This window comes from Colius striatus, chromosome 8 (assembly GCF_028858725.1).
Source record: "Colius striatus isolate bColStr4 chromosome 8, bColStr4.1.hap1, whole genome shotgun sequence".
NCBI lineage: Eukaryota > Metazoa > Chordata > Aves > Coliiformes > Coliidae > Colius > Colius striatus.
This window is the reverse complement of record NC_084766.1, coordinates 34,155,520-34,179,619: the sequence shown is the minus strand read 5'-3', so window position 1 is coordinate 34,179,619 and position 24,100 is coordinate 34,155,520. Positions and strand designations below refer to the sequence as shown.

The 24,100-nt window shown below is 41.9% G+C and overlaps 1 protein-coding gene across 10 annotated transcripts in view; it reads left to right on the top strand.

Moving 5' to 3' along the window:
* Positions 1-24,100, top strand: part of FGFR2 (fibroblast growth factor receptor 2) — an 83,511-nt gene that overhangs the window by 41,880 nt on the left and 17,531 nt on the right. For 3 of the 10 annotated variants that reach the window (XM_062001654.1, XM_062001652.1, XM_062001647.1), the window contains 4 exons: positions 9,612-9,802; positions 12,404-12,548; positions 14,674-14,877; positions 23,580-23,730. In XM_062001654.1, the coding sequence (XP_061857638.1) occupies positions 9,612-9,802; positions 12,404-12,548; positions 14,674-14,877; positions 23,580-23,730 (691 nt within the window). Of the gene's footprint in view, positions 1-9,611; positions 9,803-10,648; positions 10,797-12,403; positions 12,549-14,673; positions 14,878-23,578; positions 23,731-24,100 lie in introns of all 10 variants that reach the window. The other 7 variants (XM_062001649.1, XM_062001651.1, XM_062001650.1 and 4 more) reach the window with 4 other exon arrangements.

Below are 24,100 nucleotides of genomic sequence, written 5' to 3'. Positions count from 1 at the left end.
AGGTCAAAGTGGATGGACAGTAGACATCAGGGGTTGTGCATGACTGTAAGGAACTCAGGATGGGGAGGGGCGAGACTGGGATGATGCAAGAGTGAAAAGGTAGGGGGGGATTTCTCAGAGGTTGGCAATGCAGGAGAGTAAAAAACCTTGAGGGATGGTATTAGAGTCAGATACGTAAAATGGTGACAGATCTGGCAGCATCAAAGTGTGGACAAGTCTGCTAAAATGTGAAACTGTTCTACTTGGAAAAAAAGATGTCTGTTGCATCTTGCAAACTTGACCTGTACTAGAAATACAACAGCAGATGTGTATAATCAAGGTCTTCCCAAGAGCAGTCCTCTTCAGCATCTGGTGGTTATGGATTCAATGTTGCAGGAGTGTGATCCAGATAGGGGGATGTCTCACACTCCATGTGAGCCCAGAGGCTGAATGAGGTCTGACATAGCATGACTTGAGACTGAGGCAGGATGGTCCAGCATTGCAACTTTGAGTGCTGGAGCGCCCCTGCTGCCCTGGGAGCCTGTGCAGTGGGTATGGTCAGTCAGGCAGCTGGGTGGCCAGGTCTAGAAGGGGAGGCAGGGAGCTGGCGAAGGGGGATTACTGTGGTCCTGATAATTTCACACCTGCATTGCTAAACAGAGCAAGTGTGCTGTGCAACAAATGGGGAGGAGTGTAGAAATACGAGAAAGCTTTTAAAGGTTTACATAATCTTTTCCATTTTACTTTAAAGGCAGAGCTGTTTTCAGGAAGGGAAGTTTAGAGGATGAAAACTATGCAGTCAGGTCACAAGAACAACAGCAATAATAACTCTCACTGTGTGCTTTATGGCATTACTGGGTGCCCTGGTGAGTTAAACCCACTGCAGCTGGGAGAGGACATCATCTCTGTGGGAGAGAAGCTACTTGCCAGGCGTACAGTAAACCTTTGGCAGGGCCTACTGAAGAGTCCAGTCTAATGATGCTGGACCCCAGCGTTGTCTCTGGTTATTATAAAGCAGCTGAGTGCTGGGAGCTGTGCACAGTACAAAGGATGATATGTCTATGTGTAAAAGTTAATGCAGTCTCTGGAAACAGCCAGAACAATAAAATTTTACCACTTGTCTGTGAGAAGTCACAAGTTGGTTTTTTGTATCCTCTTGTAGCCTTTTTCCGTTAGGGTACACTGAAAAGAATTTAAAATGAAAATTTCAGTTCCTCATTGTTCTTTCCCATGTTTTTTCACCCTGAAAGAAGGCCTCTCCCTGCTTTGTTCAGACTTGTATGAAGCTTTTGCTTATGCGTGCCGTGTGTGAGGGATACTGCAAGTGAGCTCCAAGATTTGCTGCAATGACCTTTTCTGCTCCATGGGGCTGATGAAACCCATACTATGTCAGCCTGATAATAAAGCTTTGCTTTAAAGACAAAGTGGTCTTAAACCTCTGTTGATAATTTCATGTTTTAAAACAAAAGTGTTCACGTTGTCTACCTTAGCCCTGGGCTGGCTGGGTGTTTCCATCTCCTAATCCTCTGATATATGTGTGATTTGAAAGGAGAGCTTTTAACTAGTTTTGATTGTGATTTCTCCCCCTCCTTCGTTTTCACTGACATCAGTGGGCTTTCTATCAGGCCAAATAAGTTAGTCTTGCTTGCTCTTTGCTGGCATGCTGCTATATGAGAAAGAGGTGTGCAGGTGAACTTAGGCTGTGAAGGTGTTATGAGAAGATAAATTTTAGCAAAAATACACCTAGGACAGCAAACTGAAGCTGTGCTGTAGAGCTATCCAAAGAGACAGATGGGATAATATCAGTGGGAGCTTTACCTGCTGTAGAAACAGTGCCATTATTTCAGATTGGAGGTGAAGGTGGTGGAGCCAAGGACAAAGAGTTTGAATACACTCGATGAGTTTCTGTAAAGATTTTAAAAGGCATTGCCTTCTACTGACTGGCCTTGGTAAGTAGGAGGGCTTGAGTGGCACAAGGAAGTTGGATGGGGTGGCAAAGGCTTTGCTGTAGATAGCAGATAGGTTTGCTTCTGATGTCTGTGTCAAGATTTTAATCTTTAGAACTAAAATTCATATGGAGTCTGGTTCCCTACAGTCTCACTTTATGCTGATGGCTGATACTGGTTCACAAACCAAAGCAGAGATGGTCGCTTGGGTCCAATAGTTGTCGATGAAGAAGTGTGTGACAGCAGCAGAAGGAAATGCCTCCAGTTTATATAAAAGGTTTCTAAATTTGAGGACAAAGGGAGTTTAAAAATGATCTATGGAGGTTAGCCCCTCACTCTTACCTGCATGAGCAGATCCCCGTGCCGCTCTAGGTCTCACTGGGTTCACTTGTGAGGGCTGGAAGCTCCAGCTGCAGCCATACCCCTGAGCTTTTGGCTAAGGAGGTGACTTCTTCAAGTAGAGTTGTTTCAATAGGAAATGCTATGCATGAGGACTCTTGCTGTATAGGCACATTGTATAGTATCCACATTTATTGGCTAATACCTGCTGATAAAAGATGCCAACATTTATCTGGCATAGTTTCATCAGCACTGGATATGCTAGTCTGATCCATAAGCTATTCTAGTCTGCCTAAGAGAACCCTGTTCCTCATCAAGCATTCTTCCAGAGATGACCATTTACTCATAGTGTTTAATGACAGTGCTCTGTTACTCCTTGAGGCCTTAAAACATCAGATTTTGCAGGATTTGGGAAAGGGGCACTGTCCCTAACTTGCTGTGGATGCTACCATGGCATGTATAAATTACCTAGGAAGCAATGATTCGAGGGGTGTGTTGGTATGTACATATAAATGGAACATGACAGTTCATCAGCACTTCTGAATTGGCCATAAACAACATGCAGTGCTTCATGTTACGGAGAAAGGAAACCAAACTGACGTGCAGCTGGTATAAGCTGCTCAGCTCTTGGCTCATGTATATAGTGTAGGACATTAATTAGTAGAGGCATTTTGCCTACACCTGCTCAGTTGTTTCTGATCTTTTGCAAGAGCAGCCAGCACTCAACCTTACTCCTCCACGCCATGAAGCAAATAGTGGAATTAGCAGTGTTTTCCTTCCAGCATTTCATAGAGTACAGGCCCGCATAAGCAACTGCTTATTGCTGGAGAAAGGAAGCAAAGATTTGTCTTGGCCCATATGCAGAAAGCTACCTTGAAGGAGGAAATTCCTGTGGGGACTCTGACATCTGTTTGGTCAGACCCCTCCTATGCCGCTCCACCTAGGGGTATGAAGAGCAAGAGGAGTTTCAAATCGGGTCCTTTGTATGAACTTGGGTAATGCTGGATTTATGGAGAAATCTGAGTTGCAATTCCTCATGCTTGGCTGTTCCTGGAACTCTCCTCAAAAGAGCTCTCTAATTTAGAGAGCAATAATTAATCTAGCCTTTGAGTACTTGGGAACCAAGGCCAGATTTGCAGCTCGTGTAGGTGGGAACTTTCATGAAGTGATCCTTGTGTGTCTCTGTGCAAATGGGTTCCTTTGCTGTCAGCTAGGGCAAAACAGAAACTTGAAAGGTCTTCACTCACTGAGCAGTGAGGAGTTGATAAATACTTAAATCTTTCTTTTGATATTTCACCCAAATAGGGACTGGTATCCTGTGGTTGCTCAGGGACCTCAGCAGCATTCTGAGACTTCCCATGTTAGGTACATGTGTCAGTGAAATGGTGGGAGAGTGCTCCATGCTGGGTGAAAGGGAAACATGAGGGAGAAATATTTCAGTCCAAGTTGAAAAGGCTGTGATTGCTGCATTTTCTCTTACTATTTTTATTTTTTTAAGGCTGAAGAGTCAGTCTTGCAACTTTGGGATGCTCAGCCAAAGCCAAAGCAAGGGACTGTGATTGCAAGTCTGGCCTAAACTGCTGTAGGATGCTTTTGAGACCCATAATTTACAGGATAATTGGCATTTTCCAATGCAACAGATGTTGCATGATCAGAAGGAAGATGGCTGGGAATGGGCAGTGTTTCCAATGGAACATTGTCCAGCCAGACTGCTGCTGGAGACTTCCCAAGCTCGCAGTCAGGCAAAATAAGCAACTTGAGCTGAACATGCTGTGCTGACGAGGGCAAGTGAAGAGGGCATGGCAGGTCTGTGTTTTCAGTTAAGCAGAGGGGGAACTGGAAACACTTCATTTTTTTTATTCACTGATGAGTGATTAAAATGTCTGCTAGAGGCTATTGATTCGGAAGGGCTACTGATGCACTGAGAGGCATCATTTGAGGGAGCACACTGTGACTTCACAGTGGCAGCTGTCAAGGTGACTCCTGATGAGTCAGTAACATATCAAAACTAGTATTAAAAACTGTGATAAATGTGTCAAAAAATCGTGGGAGGGGAAAAAAATCAATCCCCCCAGCCCTCTTAATTGAGGAGATCTGTGTTGTCCTCAGAACTCATGTTCGGGTTTGCCTTTGTTATTCAACATTTTTTTTTCCTAGTAAACACTCGAATCACACATTTGCAAGGAGAGGAAACAAGCACATTCAAAAGGAGAAAATAAGAGTAGTTTTCTTTCTTTTTTTTCCCCCTTTAAGTGAATCAGCTGCCTTGTCCAAAGCCCATTGAATTCCATGTGAGATTTTCCTCTGACTTCGGTGGGCTTTGGTTCTGGCTTTTAGCTCTCAAGAAAGGTCCTGAACTGTCTGTGCTAGGGTGACAAGGAGGCTTGAGTAGACAATTACCAGAGCTCTTCTGAGCTCCTGGCACAGCCACGTTGCTACGGAGACTTGGCTTTAGGGTAGGCCTCAGAGCTCACCCCTTCCGGAGTTATTGTCTCCTCTCCTTGCCAAGGCACTCCAGTGATGGCAGAGCCACTCTTTCAGTCACAATAACACTCCACTCCAGCTCCTGGCAGCAGTAGATCCTGCCCTACATCTTGTCTCTGCTGGCATACCCAGCAAACAGCCTTTCTTCCAGCAGTTTTTCCATCCCTGCAACCTTCTCCCTAGGACCAGAGTGGTGGGATCGCATCTTCTGATCTCTTGTTGGCTGTGAAACTTTTGACCCCTATCACCCAGCTCCCTACCCCAGTGTCTTCACCTTAAGCCTTTGCATGGTGACTTTTCTCTCTCTGTCTCTTCTCTAATTTCCCTGTGTTGGCTGCAGCTGGTCAGCAAAACAAAGATGAAAGAGATAAAGCCAAGGATAGGAGAAGGATGAGGTCTTTTTGTAGGAAACACCTGTTCAGGGACTTGAACTTCTTAAAGAGCCAGTTCTCAGGACTACTTGTGAGGTGTTGGGGCTCTTGGATAGTCCTTCCAGTCATGTTGTCCTCCATCATCTGTGTCACGATGGTCTCTCACTCATCTCCAGGTGTCCTGCAGAGCTGGGAGCTTCCTGGGCAGCTCCTTCCATTGTGGCAGGTTTTTGAAGGCTTGGAACTTTCTAGTTTCCCTGGATTCTTTGCAATTTTCTATCTTGGAGGAAGATATTCTGAAGTTTTAACATTAACAGGCTAAATTACACTTTCTAAGTAAGCCATTGGGCAGGTCTCTTTGTCAGTCTTTGTGGATAGCAAGTTTGTTTGTCTATAGATAAGTAATTCTGAGCAGAAATGCTCAAGCCCTGGACACTTTTATGGTGGTGTAAAATTTAGATGCCTCTAGCCTTGAATATGGTCCTCCTCAAAGGAGCAGTCATTTCCAATCTGCCTTTTGTAGATAATTAACTCCTCAAATGAAGATGATGGTGGATTTGTATCTAAATTGCAAGGTGGAGGAAACAAGCTGGTATGTGCCTCTTGAGGTGGGACCCAGCATTAAGCATACCTTCTCTTTAGAAGTGTTATAAGTTTAGACTTTGGGAAGAACTAGAATAAAACTGAAATGTAACATATGAAGATTTGTATGGAATTAAGAGTTTGGCTCAGTTGCTTTCAGATTGATGTACAGAAAGTATTTTTTCAATGTGTGTATGCCTCAATGTTTTACACTTGCTTTTAAACATCCGTTACATTTCCTTTGAACAAGAAAGGTGTCTGAGAAAGCAGGGCATATCTGAAAAATCTTGTAGATCTGTGTGTAGTTCACTAATATTTATGGTAATGAAATTAGTGTGTATTGCTTTTTCACTGTCCTTATGATGTACTGTTCAGTATCCTTGAAGACAGCTCATCTATGGGGTGGTTTTCTGTATTACAGCATATGTTCTTGACTTAGTTTTGACTTGTGATAGCACTGAGAATAACATACTGAAACTTCAGTATTCAAGTAACAAAGATGAGTTTCTTGAGGTTCTTATTTCATTCAATTTTAATGAGCAAGTGGAATACTGAAATCAGTAGGGCTACAGAACTTACGAGGTTGATGTTGGAAGATATTGTTTGTCTGAGTAGAGATGTATGTAGTCACTGTAGTTTAGTAACAGTCTTGATTAAAATTATTAGGTTATGTAAAGCTAATGATAAAATTAGTTTCACCAGCCTTTGGGTTTTTTTTTAAAGGCAACTTTGACTCTTTGCTAATCTTTAGTAAAAAGAACACAGGATTTCCATCTAATATTACTTTAGCCATTTGAGTGGTGATACTTGTTTATAAATGTAAGGCTTGTATTTTAATTACAAATAGTGGTGTGAGGCTTATGAATATGGTTTTGACAGTACCTGTGCTTAAGCAGAGTCATAGAATCACAGAATGGTAGGGATTGGAAGGGACCTTTAGAGATCATCCAGTCCAACCCCCCTGCAGAAGCAGGGTCACCTAGATCAGGTCACATAGGAACATGTCCAAGCGGGTCTTGAAGACCTCCAAGGAAGGAGCCTCCACAACCCCTCTGGGCAGCCTGTGCCAGGGCTCCCTCACCTCAACAATAAAATAGGGTTTTTCTTATATTTAAGTGGAACTTTTTGTGCTCCAGCTTCATCTTATTACCCCTTGTCCTGTTGCTAGCTACTATAGGAAAAAGGGATGTCCCAACGTGTGGTTTGCAGAGAAATAGGAAAGACAGTCATCCTAAATGACTGTTTCCAAGAAATGATGCTGTGCAGAATTATACTTGGTCATTTGTAATTAGTGGAAGTTTCTCTAGTTTCAATGAATTTCTCTAATACTGAGTCAGTTTTTTGTGGTCCCTGGACTCCAGAATTGTCATGAAGTCCCACTGAATTTGCACCAATGGGGTTATGTTCTGTGTGCTGTTTGCTGTGTGGGCATAGGAGTGCTCCCTTCTGCTGGAGTGGAGGAATTGATGGGCAGTAAGCATTATTCCAAATATTGGGGGGCATTCAACATTTGTTTTTAACACATTTACCCTTAGAGAATAAATTTCACAAGTGGCTACGTGAATGCACTTAGACATTTGCACAGACTTCATTTATTTTTTTTATAGGCATTTGGCACCAAGAATGTCAGAACTTTGCTTTTACTTCTTTGCTTTGCCTCCTCTTTTTTGGTAGAGGAAACGTTTGACAGTCATCAATAAAAGATTAAATCATTGATGACTATCAGAATAAACTAAACACATTTTGTGTCTTGATGCTGGCATAGTAGGAACTTTTCCAAGATGTTTCTGGCCTCATTCTCTGGTTTGTTTAAGGGCAGAGTATAAGGTCACAAAGGAAATCAAACCCTGATGTGGAGAAATGAAACATGAGGCCTACTGACTTCTAAAAAACATTTTAAATAACATTCTCTAAGGTTTCATTTTATACTGAAGGCAGCTGTAATAAGTTTTGGAAGATGGTGTAAGGTTTCTATTAAAGAGAGATTTTTGCTTGCTGTTTTTGTACCCAAATAAAGGAGTGAGGGAGATGGAATTAGAGCTTATTTAGTATAAGGTGAGAAACGAGAAGTTCTCTCCAGAACCGTAAAATAGTAATTTATATGTTCTACTGTAATTTACAAATTAAAACATATCAACCTGTTCCTAGATCTTTGAAAATGACACACATAGCTGTGGAATAATTTAATAACTGCAGCACAAATGCACTTTTGCCACAGGTTAAATGAGACTGCTGCTTTGTACTATGCTGCCAGCGTAGCCTCAGCAAGTAAATTCCCAGTAGATGTTCGCTGCGTGCCAAATATATTGGGCTGTATCAAAGATCCCATTGTTCCATGGGCATCGTTATTTGCTATTATACTCACAATGTTTGCTTATGAAACAGTTTATTGGAAGCTGGTATGTTTAAGGAGTGCTTGATTTGAAATTCAGCTGATTTGGCTCCTAACAGCAAAGCTTTGACAGTGTGCAGCCTCTAAAAATAAATATTTAGGTCCATTGTTTTTAGTCTTTGAAAGAATTCCTGGAGCAGGGGAGAATGGCAGCTGGAGATGGGGATAGGCAATGAGCATTTTGCTTATAATTCATAGGTTGAAAGTACGTGTCTATCCTACTGACTGAACAATACAGCAGTTTGGTAACCAGAGCATTTCATTTTGAGGACTCATTCAACTGTCACATAAGAGAATTTATTTTTTATGCTTAGCCCAATTGCCTTGTCCAGCAAAAAAAGGCTGTTGGTGGTCCTGGAGGCTGGGGAACTGGTTCTTCACCCAGATTTTAGCAGCTGACAGATGAGAGAATCACAGAATGGTTTGGATCAGAGAGACTCGTTCCAGTTCCCTGCCATGGGCAGGGACACCTTACACTTGTCCAGGTTGCTCCAAGCCTCCTCCAACCTGACCTTGAAGACTTTCAGGGATGATGCAGCCACAGCCAGTGGGCAGCTTCGTCACCCTCACAGGGAAGAAGTTCTGTAAATCTAATCTAAATCTTCCTTCTTTGTTTGAAGCCGTTTCCCCTTGTCTCAGTCTTAGTGATGATGATGGAAAGCTTCCTTGCTGTCATAACAGAGTGAGGCTCACATTGATGATTTCCCCCAAGACTATGTATGTCACAGCCACAGAATTGAGCTGGAATGCTGTCAGCAGTGGCTCACTGGTTACCTAGATGATACAGAGTGCACTCAGGATATTCAGTGATGTGAGCTTGACTGAGAATATTTGATAAATGCTCAAGCAAGCCTATAGATTAAAAGCTCTGTTGGCTCACATTAAATACACTGCAGTTTTCCAGACAACTCTCTGTTTCCCAGTGTCCTGCTCAGAATAAGAAGGAGCTGGTGTCCCCGCTGCTGTGTCTGGATAGAGCAGAGAGCAGCTATTGTATTGGTCAGAGTGTTTGCAAAGGTTGAACTGTCTGGTATGTGCAGTCCCATGTGAGGAGTCTCAGTGCTGAGGCTTCTGTTGCTAGTCTTGAGACATTCCCTGAACACATGACTCAGGTTTTAAAATGAATTAATAATCTTCTTAATGTGTGGTGCTTTAGTCCAACTAGAATGTTTAAAAACTCAGTGGTACTTATTACAATGACTTTAAAAAACCAAGGAAGATGTTTAACGTAGTTCTTGCTGGATTGAGCTATGAAAAATGCTTAAAGTTTTTAAGTACAGTTTCTGCCCTCCCCACAAAGAGCTGTTTATATGACAAGTGTAGTGCCCAAGTCATCTCCTTCGAACTGTAGTTTTCGTTATACGTTTTGGCTGTAGTGCTATTTCAGAGGAGTCAGCCAACAGGCTTACAGGGCTTTTTGGCTCGAGTTCACTTACAGTTTTCTTGGCAGCAAGGCTTATTTATGCATCTTTATTTCTCTCTCTCTCTCCTTCTCGCTCCCCCTCCCCACGTGAACAGAGCGCTCACCCCACAGGCCCATCCTCCAAGCCGGCCTTCCAGCGAATGCCTCTGCGGTTGTTGGAGGTGACGTCGAGTTTGTCTGCAAAGTCTACAGCGATGCTCAACCTCACATCCAGTGGATAAAACACGTAGAGAAGAATGGCAGTAAATACGGACCAGATGGACTGCCCTATCTTCAGGTTTTGAAGGTGAGGCTTTACAGATGATGGTGATGACTTTTAGAGCATTGAATTGATTTGATGCGAATTCAAGAGTTCTGGGATTTCAACTTCTCAAAATGGAAGTGTTTCTGTTACAAAGGAAATAATGAGTTAGGTAGACTTTTGATTGTTTAAATGCTAATTATGCAGCTTGTAGATATTATTTGCTCTTTGTTACTTCCACGAAGTCCTTTACCTCTCAGTGTTTCCAGGCATGACTTATTCAGAAAAAAAATGAAAACCTTCTCAAGGAACATCCTTGGCATTTCCACATGTGTAGAACGCATCCAAAACATACCTGGGACAATCTGCTCCATTTCACTCACATTCCTTCAGCCTCTTTATTTCTAAGTGCTGTGGCACCTGCTTCCAAAAGCCTGTTGGCAGGATTGGGCTTTCTGGATGTTGAGCCTACAGAGATGTCCATTTTTTGCCAGCGTATCGCAGGTGTCATTCCTGCTGGCTGATGTTTTGAGCAACCCCTGACCAAGGAAAGCCCAAGTTTTCTGAGCTGGGTGTCATTGCCAAAACTTCAGCATGCTGGCAGGCAGGACAGCCAGCTCTGTACCATCTTGTTCCATGCAACTGGTGCTTTTTTCCCCCCTATACTGCTGTTTTCTAACCCCTCGTGTGATGCTTCGGATTTATTAATAAAAGCCAAACCCAAACAACAAACCAACAACAAAACCCCCAGACCTTCGATGTTTTGACGCTGATACCTGTGTGAAGCTGAAGGCATATTCTTATGACGTGTTGGTGGTGGGACCATAGACAGATTGGTGTCCATTTTGGGCAGCAGTGACGTTGTTCTCCTGTGTTATTGGTCTATTCTAGCATTCGGGGATAAATAGTTCCAATGCTGAAGTGCTGACACTGTACAATGTGACAGAGGCGGACGCTGGAGAATATATTTGTAAGGTCTCCAATTATATAGGGGAGGCCAACCAGTCTGCCTGGCTCTCTGTTCTGCCGAGTCTACAAGGTAACAATGTTTTTTAAAGCAAGCTGGATGTAAAAGCTGGAAAAAGTGGTGCTTTGGGAGACTTGCAGGCAGCTTGTAGGATAACTCTTTGGCCTTGTGGTATATGTGTAATCCTCCTTTGGTGATGCAACTGGTATTACACCAGCAGCCATGGAAAAATTCCCACAACGTTCTATGTGTACCATAAGCCCTGATTTCTGACACTTATCTTTATCCTCTCTTGCGTTTGGTGTCTTTGTGTCTGTGTGTTCATGTCTAGTTTGGTCATTTATTCTGCATATTGTGCAGTTCACATCTAGGATACTCATTTGACAATGTAATTACAAACTAATTGGCAGATACTTACACATATATATACACACATGTGTGTATATATATTTGAAATGTTCACATAAGTGCCACTGAAGCATAAGTCAGGTCAGTTTAGTCACAACTTCCCACAGCACCTGTGACTCTGCAGGGTGGGAGAATTTTCCAGTTGTTGTTCACTTGTTATTAACTGGATAATAACCCATTAATAACAATAAAGACTGGCAACACTGTGACTGCAACACACAGTTGAATTTGCTTTAGAATGGTCAGGTTATAACGTGTTTATTCACTCATCCTCTATTTCAAAGTAACGTTTTTGAATGGAGCAGAGACAAAAAGCAGCAAACAATAACTTCTCTGAATCTCCATCATAGAGACCCTTGGGACAGCTGGAAAGTTCCAGGCCTAAGATTTACTCTTATTTGTGTGATTTTTGGATAATCACCGATACACTGATTGGTTTGGTGCGTAATGACTTGTGAAGCCAGAGATTTAACAAGTCTGGAAGGAAATCAGGAAGAGAAACAACTTCCAGGATACTTTTTCAGTCTCTTAAGGTTTAGAAAAAATAAATGTTGGGGTTTTTTTTCCCCCCCATCTCTTAGTTCTTGAACCTTTAAGGTCCAATTTTTCTCAACATTTCCTGTGAATAACTGGTCTTCTTTCAACAACAGCTGAGAGATCTTCCACTCTGCTTCTAAACACACCACCAAATATGACCAGACTTCAGATTAAAATGAGATTTGGCAACATTGCACAATGTACAATATTTACATGTAGGGCAGTGGATGATGCAAAGACCATCCACTGCTTAAGACAGTTACAAAATTGTGCCTTTTGGAGCAGAATTTGCCTTTTAAAAAAAAATTAAAGCTCCTTTCAGATTGTATTTTTATAGTAAATTCTTTCCTCTGAAACAGGTAACTACGAGTGAAGGATCCTGCCTCCTGTCCTGCTTTGTGTTCTCTTTTTCTTTCAACTTTCTCTTATTCAAAAAGAAGGAAAAAAAATAAAAAGAAAGCACTGTGGGTTAATTTTTCCATGTCACTTGATTGCATGCATGTTTAGGTGGTGAGTCTAGGCCTGGTGAAGGGTGTTGATTACTTTCTGAGGTGAGCTGGGACCTGTTGGTAAACGTCTTTCGGATGAGGGTTTGTGGATGGGGAAGGAGCTTCGCATCTCTGCACCTCTGCCTTTCCGAAGTGCAAAGCCCTGTGGCTCCACCTCCCTATCCACAAGAATTCCTTCAATGTCTAGCTTTTTTTTCTCTTGCTTCCCTCTTGTTTTTTTTCTAGGCTGCCGGTGTTAACACCACGGACAAAGAAATTGAGGTTCTCTATATACGGAATGTAACTTTTGAGGATGCTGGGGAGTATACATGCTTGGCGGGTAATTCTATTGGGATATCCTTTCACACTGCATGGTTGACAGTTCTGCCAGGTATACACTGCTCTCTTTCTGTGGTTTTTTCCTCTTTTTGTTTTTTCCCCTTGTTGATTGCTGCAGAACCAGCACGGCTTCTGTCTCAGAAAAGGACTTTTACAATGATTGTTTTAATCAAACACGATTGTCTCGAGCCAGCGAGTTGTTTTGTCCTGTACTTGCAACTCCAAAAACCTAACAATGACAAAAAAAGGGGGGGGGGAAAGACTCTTTTACTTATTTGGAATATTTTTACATCTGTTGGATGTTCAGAAATGCTAAGGAACTGCATTTCCTTAGCACTTCAGTGAAATAACTGAAAACCAGCACATTAATCATTGTAAACCTTTTCAAGAGGAGGAAATTCAAAAGTTTCTCATAAACCTTCCAGACTAATTTGGCCACGGTCATCTGGTGGTTCATTAAAATACCTGAACCACTCAGTGTGCTTAAATTCACTTTTATGTATCATCTGGATGTCTTGCAGAAAGTCTGATTTTGATGTCAGTGAGTCGTGTACAGAAGCAGTGCCTTCCATATCTTGGGAATCGGCTCCGTGCATCTTTAAACATTGCATGCCCTAAGAAAAGTCATTTGCTTTTACTGCAAAGCATGCCTTGCTGTTCTGGGGTTGATGGTGTTTCTGTCCTTAAAAGAAACAAACATCAATGTGCTTTATTGCCTGAAAATTGTTATCAGCTGTTAGAGGATGTAACTGTAGTTGGTTTTGACACTAGTCAAACGTTCTCATTTATAACTGTTGGCAGCTGCCTTAGGAGTTCCTTTGAAAGAACATGAACCACCTGAGGTTTGCTGGGTCATCTTGTGCTTTATTAATTGTCAATGCTAAGTAAAAAAGTACCAAACTTGCACGTGCAAAATGCTGAGGTTCACATTATGGGAGCAAAATGTTCCCACTTTCTGCAGATAATTTCTTACCTTTATTAAAATATATTGACCAAGACAACTTTATTACATCTCTTACACGAGCACTGAGCTGTCTGTCACCAAGCAGGCAAAGCAGTGCTTGTGCAGAGCTTGCTTCTGCTAGCAGCGTTTGCGTTTTGCAAGTGCCTGAAACAGCATTTGTTTGAACCGATTTTCTTGAACGAAATCTTTTTAAGAAGCCTCCAATCAGGCACAAGGAAATTTCAGCTTGAAGGTGCATTGCTTGTGGAGTGACTGATTGCTGTGGAATGCTGTTTATCCAGGGGGGCTGAATCCCAGATAAAGGATTAGGGGCAGTGTTTGCATATGTAACTATCTTAAAGATACCTCCAAAATGGTTTCAATCAGGGCAACAGTGATGTCAAACCGCTCCCATTCAAATCTAATCTCAGAGACTAATAACTACCAATGAGATTACTTGAAATAGGTAAGTCCTTGCAGAGGAGGACTTGTTAATTAACCTATTGCTAGCAATTCAGCTTGTGCTTGCCCTATGCTTTTTAATCCAACTCTGGGCTCCTCAAAGGGCCTGAGGGGAATTAGGCACCCAGCACAAACCACAGCGAGGGAAGCTGAGTCCTTGAAACCCTCTTGAAGCCCCTAACCTGAGTGTAGAAACATAATGAGGGAGCAGTTCGTTCTGCCTCCCCTCTATATTTTGAGGTCCCAGTGGAAATTTTGGATAAACAGACAATGCAAATTCAAGCTTGAAGATCTATTTGCAAATGTACACACTTTTCTTTTGGGCTAGCTAATCCACTATTTTATCTTTAGATGTGTCTCTGTGATTAGAAGGAAGTACAGTGCTTCTGAAGTTTGACTGGAGCAACAAAAGGAACTTGACCCTAGTTTGAACACTTTTGTTCTTGGCCCTTAATATTATGTTTGATCATCTAATATTCCATGGGTATGTAACTACCCACATAGGCAGACGTGTGTGTCTATGTATGTGCACGTACATGCACAAGCTCATGCTCAGTGATAAACTGAGAAGTCAAAGCAATGACCTAGAAGGAGGAATTTTGCTCAGATTGCAAGATGGCCTAAACATTCACAGTATTCTGTATGTCACACAGTCGCTGCCAGAATTGCTGATGTTTTAACCAAGTTATCCCAAGCACTGTGCTGAACTATGCTTATACTGTGGTGCTAACCCTGTGGCATGCTTGTTCCCTCCTAAAAACTTCCAATCCAGCTCCTGAAAAAGAAAAGGAATACCCAACATCTCCAGACTACCTGGAAATAGCCATTTACTGCATAGGGGTCTTCTTAATTTCCTGCATGGTGGTGATAGTCGTCGTGTGTCGCATGAAGAACACCACCAAGAAGCCCGATTTCAGCAGCCAGCCCGCTGTCCATAAGCTGACAAAGCGAATCCCTCTGCGCAGACAGGTAACAGAAAGTAGATAAAGAGTCTGAAAAAACCTTTTTACCAAGCAACTAAGCCAGCACATTGTTCCCATGAAAGCTTTGGAAGAGGAAGGATAAATAAACATTACATCAAATTGCAGTAGGGGAGGGATTTAGCCTGGCAGCCTAGGAGACTGGCGTGGGGAGAAAGTACATCTTGCCACAGCAATGTGTGTCTCCAGGCAAGGAAATCAGGGTAAGGATGTTAAAGCAATGTTAAAAAAGTGGAATATGTTCTGTATTAACAGTCTACAGATGGAAAAGATGTATTTAAAGTGTTTTGGGGCCTGATCCCACAGCTCATGGAACTCGTGGACTTTGGAACAGAATCCTATTTAATTGTGTATTTAAGTTTCTAAGGTGACTATTATTGCAGTAACTAGGTACTAGATACAGAGAGGTGTTTTTCAGGAAGAATTTGGAGAGAATGTGGATTTCATAGCTAAGCATCCAGAAACACTCCCAAAATAGAAAAAGAACTGTAGTAAAGTAAAAACAAGGAGATGCTGTATCAGATCTCGGACAGCTTGATTAAGGTGCTGATGCTTTTAAGGGAGGAACAAAAGCAAATGGCAGCCTTAAAATACACACAGCAGCGTTGCATGAAATAGGTTTTGCAATTGCTTGTGGCTGGCAATGAGCATTTCTGGAGAGGAGCAAACCAGTTGAACGAGTAACAGGACTTTGGCTTTGTCACAGACCATCACTTGCCAAAACAGCCTCCATTCCCACACACTATCCTCTCTGGAAAGACTTGTTTCTTTTGAAGCTGAAGTTTAATATGTTTTTCTTGTAGTAGCTCTTCAGGATAGACCTCAGAACCAAACAAATCCACCCTCAGGTTTCATACCTGCAAGCTGGAGGGCTGTTGGCATCCGAGGCTGGGGTTCACCTCATTCAGAGTAGGGACCCTCCGCAGGGGTTGGAACTCAGTTCTGGTCAGGGACTTTGGATCTAAGGGTTTATTTGGGGTCTCTCTGCAGCATGAATGGGTAGTGCAGAATTCCTGCAGGTTGCTTTTACAGCTTGTCCAGAGCGTTATCACTGTCAGAATAACACATGTACCTGAAGAACAGTTCTTTAGAGTGGGTAAGAGTTTTAAATTTAGATGCATGATCACCCATGGTCAGGGTGGAGCTTAGTCTTGAGATTTGGAACAGTGTTACTTCTATCCCTGCCCTTGTTTCATGCTTTCTGAATCTCCTTGGATAAAAACACTACACAGTAGCAATGCTTTAGCCACCTCCCTCTAAAGTGCTGTGCTTTACAAAAGCTTGAGGTGGAGGATCTGAACTTTGATATGAAAAAATGCTGCAGGTTTTTATGAGCAAAAACATTAATTACTACCTTTTCTGACTTTCTTTTCCACTTTTGGGGTGGTTTTTTTGTAATGTTATGATTTTACTCCTTTGCCTGGACATTCCTGGGAAGAAGAGGGACTTTTGAATCCATGAGCATATCAAAAAATGATGAGAAAGCCCTCAGCTCAATTCACACATCTCTGTGGCTAAAAGTCTGTGAAGCTTTCTGGACAAAGACGGCTTTTCAAATGTTCTGTACTTAACCAGAGTGTGTAATCAGCTTAGATTAAAGACACTTCTTAGATTTCTGCCTGAATATAAAAGCATCATAATGACTCAGAGAGAAGTTGACGACATAAAAATACCGAAGGTTTGGTGTGAGCTCAGTTGTGTCAGTTGGAAATGGTTCCTCAGGGGCAGAGTGTTATTTCATGGCGGGTGACAGCAGTGCCAACCGCTGCCCTCAGTGTAGTTATTTATCATTACATGATGCAATATGGACCTTCTCCAAAGCCATTGTTTTCACAGAAGAAAAAAAATATCTCTGTCTCACAACTTGCTTTCCAGATAGGGTTCTGTCGGTTTATTTTGGTTTATTTCTATATTTTCTTGGCAAAAGCAGCGTTTTGCTTTTCAAAGCGGGAATTGATCCTTTTTCTTTTGAAAAGCAGTATATGGCTTGGAAGTGCTAATCCTTTTTCAATCCCTAAGCAAAAATTCCACTCCTGACTTCTCCTGAGTACTTTTTTTTGTTCACAAGAGCTTCTCCTTGGAGAGCTCTCTGCTTTTGTGTCTTCACAGAGAAAAATGCAGCTACTATAAGCGTAAAGAGAAATCTGTATTTCTGTTTTGATGATTTCACTGGTCATTTCACTAACTGTCTGTACTAGCTTGCAGAAGCAGGGTGAGAAAAGCAGTCCCTAAAGACTTGCTCATCAGCTAATATTCCTCAATTTATTAGTTGGCTTCTCCTTGGACTCTAAGGCTTCACTAGCTGTTTAGTTTCTGCGTCTTTTAAAGCTGGCTTTGGATTTCAGACTTCTTGTCACAAATCAAGAGTTAAAAAGTAATTCTTAATTATTTTTTCTTAAGAATTTTTATTCAGAATCAAAAAATAATTCAAGAATTAACAAATTGTCCAGGAGGTGTTTTATTTAATGACTCCATGTTTCTGGGTTATGCAACTTCTTGTTGTACACCAGGCTTACTTTTTGATGCTGTGTGTTTGTATTTCAGAGGATTCTGTTTAAAGCCTGGTGGGGTTTTGTCACTAAATCTTTGTGTGTTGATCACAGAAGGTTCTCCTTTGCCTTTGTGCTGTGTGTGGGAGGAATAAAGTGTCTGTGTTGCTGAGAGGACAGATGAAAGTGAGCAGAGGAGATGCTTGTGGCAGGTAGACTGTGAGATCTGGGCAGCGATCCGGGGCTGGGTGATGGGATTTGTTGGAATTCCAGAGAAATGAGGCCATAGATTGGGGAATTCTTGATATTGTTTTCAAAGCTCTGTGCTGCTGGGTCAAGCTCCCTAAGGATGTGGATATGAAAATAATCCCGGTTCACAAAGAGGCGTTTGCATGACTGTGATGCCATCTTGGCTAAGTGGGATAAGAGTCTTGCAGAGTAACATATGGTTTGGTTTGCAGGCCTGGATTCTTGCACACTATTTAGTCTGAGCTACTACAGGATTTTCTCATTCCCCACATGCAGGCATTTTTTTCTTGCCAAAATGCAGTTCTTTTCACATTCATAGGGAGGGTCAGGATGAAGTCAGGAGTTATCAGTTCCCTCCTCCTGCAATCCTCAGCCTCGCTAGGACCGAGTACCTGGCTTTTCAAAGAACAACTGCTCAGAGGGAAATGCAGCAAGGAGTCCCTCTTCTTCACATTAAAGCAGAGAGGTGCAATGCTCTGTTGATGTTGTGTTCTGTGCAGAAGCACCAGCTGGCAAGAGAAGGGGGAAAAAGTATATTCAGGGTTGAATGTCACGAGGCAATTTACAGTATAGGCTTCAGGCTCACTGAGCTGAAAGGTGAAGTGTAGTCTTCAATAGGATATACATCTTTGTTGTAGAAGTTACTTATCCTTTAACAAATAACTTAGAATTGAAACAGACAAGAAGACAGTCCCATCTGGTGTGATTGCCCAGTCAAAGCCAAGGAGAAGTGTTTGTCATCACTAAAGCATTTCGTTAGTGCTGCCACAGTTAACCAGCTGAGTTTGGACCCTCTCGACTTGGGCATATGTATGTGTCTTAAATAGGGAGGAATGATTTCTTATGCCTTGTGTTTTAAATACATTCCCATTAATTTATATCTACCATCTTTGTGGAGTCTAGTCCTTCACAAGGCTAAAATGAGTGCTTTTGTAATGAGTAAAGACCAATTAGCTTAAAGTAAGACCCAGCAAAGTAGCTGGTTCAAACTGATGGCAGCTGTAACCTAAAAAACACCAAAGGCAATTAATCTGGAACAAGTAAAGTAACATAGTATTTCACATAGTATTGAGCTGTAAAAATACCATTCATTTTAAGGAAGAGACTCTGAAATACAAAGATTAGCACACAACTGTCAGTAGGATAAGGTAAATTCCATGCAATGTAACTCCTATTCTAGTTTCTTGCTTTATCCTTGTGTTTATCTATATGGAAACCATTGACTTGCCTAGTAGTACTGAATTGTTGTTTTACTGTTGTATGTGTGTTTCAAAAGAAGTGCTTTTCATGAAATGCATGTTTTAAATGTCAGTACTTGAAACTGAGGATTCTTAAGTTTATATAATGCATTTAACTTTCAATGTTCCTTGATCCAGTCACTCAGATGGACTGTTTCTATCAACAGCTAATAGCATTACTTACTAATTTATATACATTTATGCATATGACTTCAAATTAACTTTTATAGCAGAGCCTTCAAAAAGACTGACAATTATGGGGAATCTCTGCATGGCTGCTAAAAACTCACAGCATGAGTGCCAGAACTGACAGATCGAGGCTTTGGGACGTGGCATAAATCATCAGTGGAGGAAAACACCCTTCATAATCAATTACAGACAATTACACACTGCTCTGCAGCTGATTTTGCCACATGGCATTTAAAGATTCCAGCAAAGATTGGTTTGTTTTAAATGCTGCAAGGCTTAGAAATGCTTGTAAGGCATTATCTTAGAGCTGATTAAATGCAATGTGTTGGCTGAAAGAAAAATGTTTCAAAATGGGGAATATCATGCATTGGTCTGTGAGGTTTGGACACAGTGGGCTTTTCTCCTTCTGAAGTGCACTTATGGAGCTAGAGATCTGTCTGAGGCTGGTACTTTCCTTGGTTCTGGCCTCCTTAAAAGCAGAAAGAAAGCACACAAAAATATTTTATGGTGTTAATTCAACAGGGTGGTAACACATCACAGTATTTAAGTGTTAAGCTGACTTCTGCCTCCTTTGATTTTCATTCTGCACTCAAAATACCTTCTTAGTGTAGTGTCATTATTTAAAATAACTGTCACCAACACACTGAGTAGACCTTGAAGAGGTCTTGGTGACTTTTCTTGCTTCTCTGCCCTGGCTCTGCTTTGGAATCATAGAATGGTAGGGATTGGAAGGGACCTTTAGAGAACCTTTGTTCCTTAATCTCTGAGAATCACTTGTGTGTGAGCTGGGTGGTTGACCAAGATGCTCATGCACTTTGCATGTCCAGCTGCTGCTTCTTGGCACCAGGTAGACCCAGAAGTGGCCCTGCAGTCTGTATATTGGCCATGTATAATTACAGGCTTGCTACAGAATCTCAGTATGGCCTTGAGTGTTCTCGACACCTTGAATCTTTGCATCACTGAAAGCAGAAAGAGCATCTACATACTTAAAAGCAACTCCCCACTCTGAAATGTGTCTCTGATTCTTGAACCTGCAGGGTGAAGGATTGGAGAGCAGTGCTGAATGTAGTAAGCTGGAAAAAGGCTGTCTGTATGCTGTTACTTAAATGTATACATGTAGATTAAACTCGAGCATGTCTACTGACCTTGGAGTAGGTAGGATTTTCCTCATTGTTTTATAGTGCACTTTAGGCAATGAAAAAAAGATGCTGAAGGGATGAGTTCAAAGGTTAATTCTTTACTATTGCAGAAAAGGTGAAAGGCCATTTTTGAAACAGAAAATCTCCTTCAGCTACAAGCCAGCCTGGGTTGGCTTCATCTTTTCTGGAGCAGGTTTTTATAGCCCTTGAGCTCCTGTAATTCCTTGTGCTGCTCAAATTAATCAATCAGAAGCATATTCCCTGTGAGTACAGTCCATTTTTCTTCTCCCAGGCACTGGGTAGTTCCTCTGGATTTCTCATCATCCCTGTCCACGTTAATGCACTTGGGTTACCTACAGCATCTCTGGCCAATCATCCAGTTACCGCGTGAAGTAAACACGTGCAATAGTGTTAAAAGGGAAACTGGCAGAGTCTTTCATCTGCTTTTTCTATACATTAGTATTGTTACTTAACTTCTGTGTTTAAAATGCATCACCAGAGTATTTCAGTTTATTGCATGTTTACATTTATAGGTTTGAACCTTGCTGAGACTTCTGAATTGTAAGAGCTAGTGAAAAGAGGAAACTGGCAGAGATCTAAACTGTATCTAATACAAATATTGTGTTCATGAAAAAAGGCCCCAGAACATTTTGGGCCGTTTCTGACTCATAAGGGGATATAATCCAAATTTTACAGCTTCACTTCCATGCCATCATGATACCCCATAGAAACAATGGCTAAAGTGACAAAGGAAGGTGAGAAAGTAAAAGCAGTGTTAAATAAATTGACAAATAGATCAAGACTCAAAAATCTCAGTAGAAAGGCTGGTGTGTGGATTTTGGAAGAAGTGGTTGTAGACTACTAAGTGGTGGGTTTGTAATGGGGGAGATTAAAACTGGAAACCAGAACTTTAGGGGAAGTCATGGGGGACAGAAGAGTTGCATTGTTCATGGAGATTTGCACAGTTTCAGTGCTGAGCTACTTCATGAGCTAGCATCAAGTGAAGCTTTTATTAGCACTAGACCAGGCTGCCCAGGGAAGTGGTGGAGTCCCCATCCCTGGAGGGATTCCAAAGCCATGTAGCTTTGGGGATGAGGGACAAGTCAGCGTGGCAGTGCTGGGGAAACAGTTGGCCTTGATAATCTTAAAGGTCTTTTCCAACCTAAACAATTCTATGATCACTTGTAAACTATAATGAAATGGTGAAAACGAGGAATAGACCAAAAAAACCCCAGGTAAAAGTCCAGTTCCAGCCCAGGTTCTCATGCTGACCTGCTGTGCAACTCTGAGTGAGCAATTCAGCTCCAGCACATGTTCCCATCCAGACTGAGCACAGCAACATCTCTCTCAAATGACTCTGTTCAATATTCATTCACTAATTTCTCTACAGCTACATAGGCTGCCTCAGTAGTAGTTTTCTGTTTGTATCCCAAGTGGTCACCACATTTATCAGCCTAGAGGAATGTGCCAGGTACTCATATTTGCTGAAAGTGAATATTAATGATGGTTGGAAGGACAAGGGAGAAAGCAGTCCTCCTTTTTTATTTGAATGGTAGCCCTACTTGTACAGTTGCACTCTCTTGTTCCATAGAGACCACACTTTGCATGCAGAATGATTATATCTAGAAAGGTCTGTCAGTCAGCTGCAAAACTGATTACCAAGGGTAATTTTTTTTTACAGCAGGCCTTAATGCTTTCTTCCTAATGAAACCTCTTCCCAGTCTTCCATCTCTGATCTTAGAGAAACATGTCAAGAAACCATCCCCCTTTGATGAGATGGGTTTGAGGATGTCGACCTGCAAAAACCGCTCTCAAACAAAACAGGTTGTCAGAGTCATGGTGAGGAATTTTGAGAGCTGTAGCCTTGTCTTATCAAAGCATATCGTGTAGGAGCATGACATGGTTGCAAAAGCCTTTCAGCCCCGTTCTGAGGAGCTCGAGTAATTCTGTGGGCTGAGACACTGTAATTGAGAGTTGGACTTGAAATACCTGAGCACTAAGTTGTGTTTGTCAGACGTTAAAGAGACAAGAGTGTTTTGTGTTCATGTTGCTCTGTGTGTGTAGATTTTTGCTCTAATGCTGTTAGGATCTATTTGCTTATAGTTGCTTTTTTTAATCTGGAACAAAACTGTAGCCTGGTGGCACTCGACAGAAGCAAACCTGCTGTCGAAGTTGACTTCAGGTGATGCGGATGAAGGTCGAGAGGGGTAGTTACTCTGATGCTCAGGGTTTCCAACTTGGGCAGGGTGCCAGCAGTGCTGCCAAGAAGCACCTCCTGCCATCTGATGTGAGGATGGGAAACAACCTGCACCCTGCCACTAGACTTGGGCTGGGCCAAGACTCTCATGGCCTGAAGAGAGGAGGATTCACGCTGAAAGGAGGGGACAGAGTGGCAGTACAAGGATTTTTGTCTCGTGTTTGTATTCACTTGAAACTCTTGAGATCAGCAGGTTGCTGCTTACAGGTTTGAGGAGAAAGCCTTGTGGAAGATACACCATTCACACCAAAGCAGGTTTTGTTCCATGGATGGGAATAGTTGCCTCCTTTTTCAAAGCAGTATTCATTAAGTATCTTTGGTGCCCTAAGGAAAATGTGATCGTTGAGGCCGATGAGAAATCATATTCCATAGTGAATTACATTTCAAAGCATTGGACATTCTAAATCATTTTTGTGAGCTCTTCTCCACGTTGCCTGCAGAATCCTTAATTAAGAATGTAGTTAACTGAAAACTGAAGTATCTCCCAATTGTTGTGGTATCTTTTTATGCTTTCAATATTGACTGCTTGGGAAATACGTGAGAGAGCCCAGCATTTCCCACACAGTAACGTGCGTGTGGTCTTGGCCATTGGTACTGATGAAAAACGTGTCTTTGCAGAAATAACATTTTTCAATTCAGTTGTAACACCAGGAAAGCAGCAAATTGGGGTACTGATTTGGGGGTGGAGGGGAAAGGGTGACACGGACAACTAGAAGTGAGTGGGAGAAGGGAGCTCATTGGTAACGTCTGCTCATGGTATCAGCTGCCCACTTTGGTGTCTGAGATTGGTGACATAAATCCTCTCAGCTGATTAAAAACATTAATTTCATAAACATAAAGAAGGAAAAGCTTATTTACTTCATCTTCTGAGTGAATATATTTAAAGCTTCCCGGGTCTTTGGCCTATGGGATGGATGTACAGCCTTGGCAGCAATTAGGAGTCAGCATTGTGCTTACAAGAGAGGGTAAATACATGAGAAGAGCACACCAGAAACAAGAGTCTAGGTTCAGACACTTTCAAATCCCACTGTTCTGAGCTGGCTTGGTTAACAGCTACTGCTGTTTTTCAGCTTTTGGGTCAAGATTACATCTCTGCCGTTTTGTTGTTGTTTTTGCATCTCGTGCTGCAACAACAGGTATCGGCTGACTCGAGCTCCTCCATGAATTCCAACACGCCTCTGGTGAGGATAACTACTCGCCTCTCCTCAACTGCTGATGCCCCCATGCTGGCAGGAGTCTCAGAATACGAATTGCCAGAAGACCCGAAGTGGGAGTTTCCAAGAGATAAGTATGTAGCCTGTTTCCCTTAATTCTACCTCAGCACATCTGGAAAAGCATGGCACAGTATGGGAAAATGCGTCTTTCCTAACGTCTCCCAGGGTTTCTTTAGTTAAAAGAAGATCTCAGTTACCTGAAGCTTCTCTGCATGCAACGTCCAGTTAAATTATCTGAAATGAACTTTAAATAGAAACTACATTTTCTGTGCCTATCTTTCTCATTTGATTTTCAGACTTCTCGTGGGTTTTCAGATGCTTTTTGTAAATGTAGCTCCTCTGTTAGGAGAAGAGTGAATCTGACATGTTGTTATTTATGTGTATGTATCTATAAAAATATGATCTAGATTGGGAGAAATATCCACATATTTGCAGTGTGGAAGG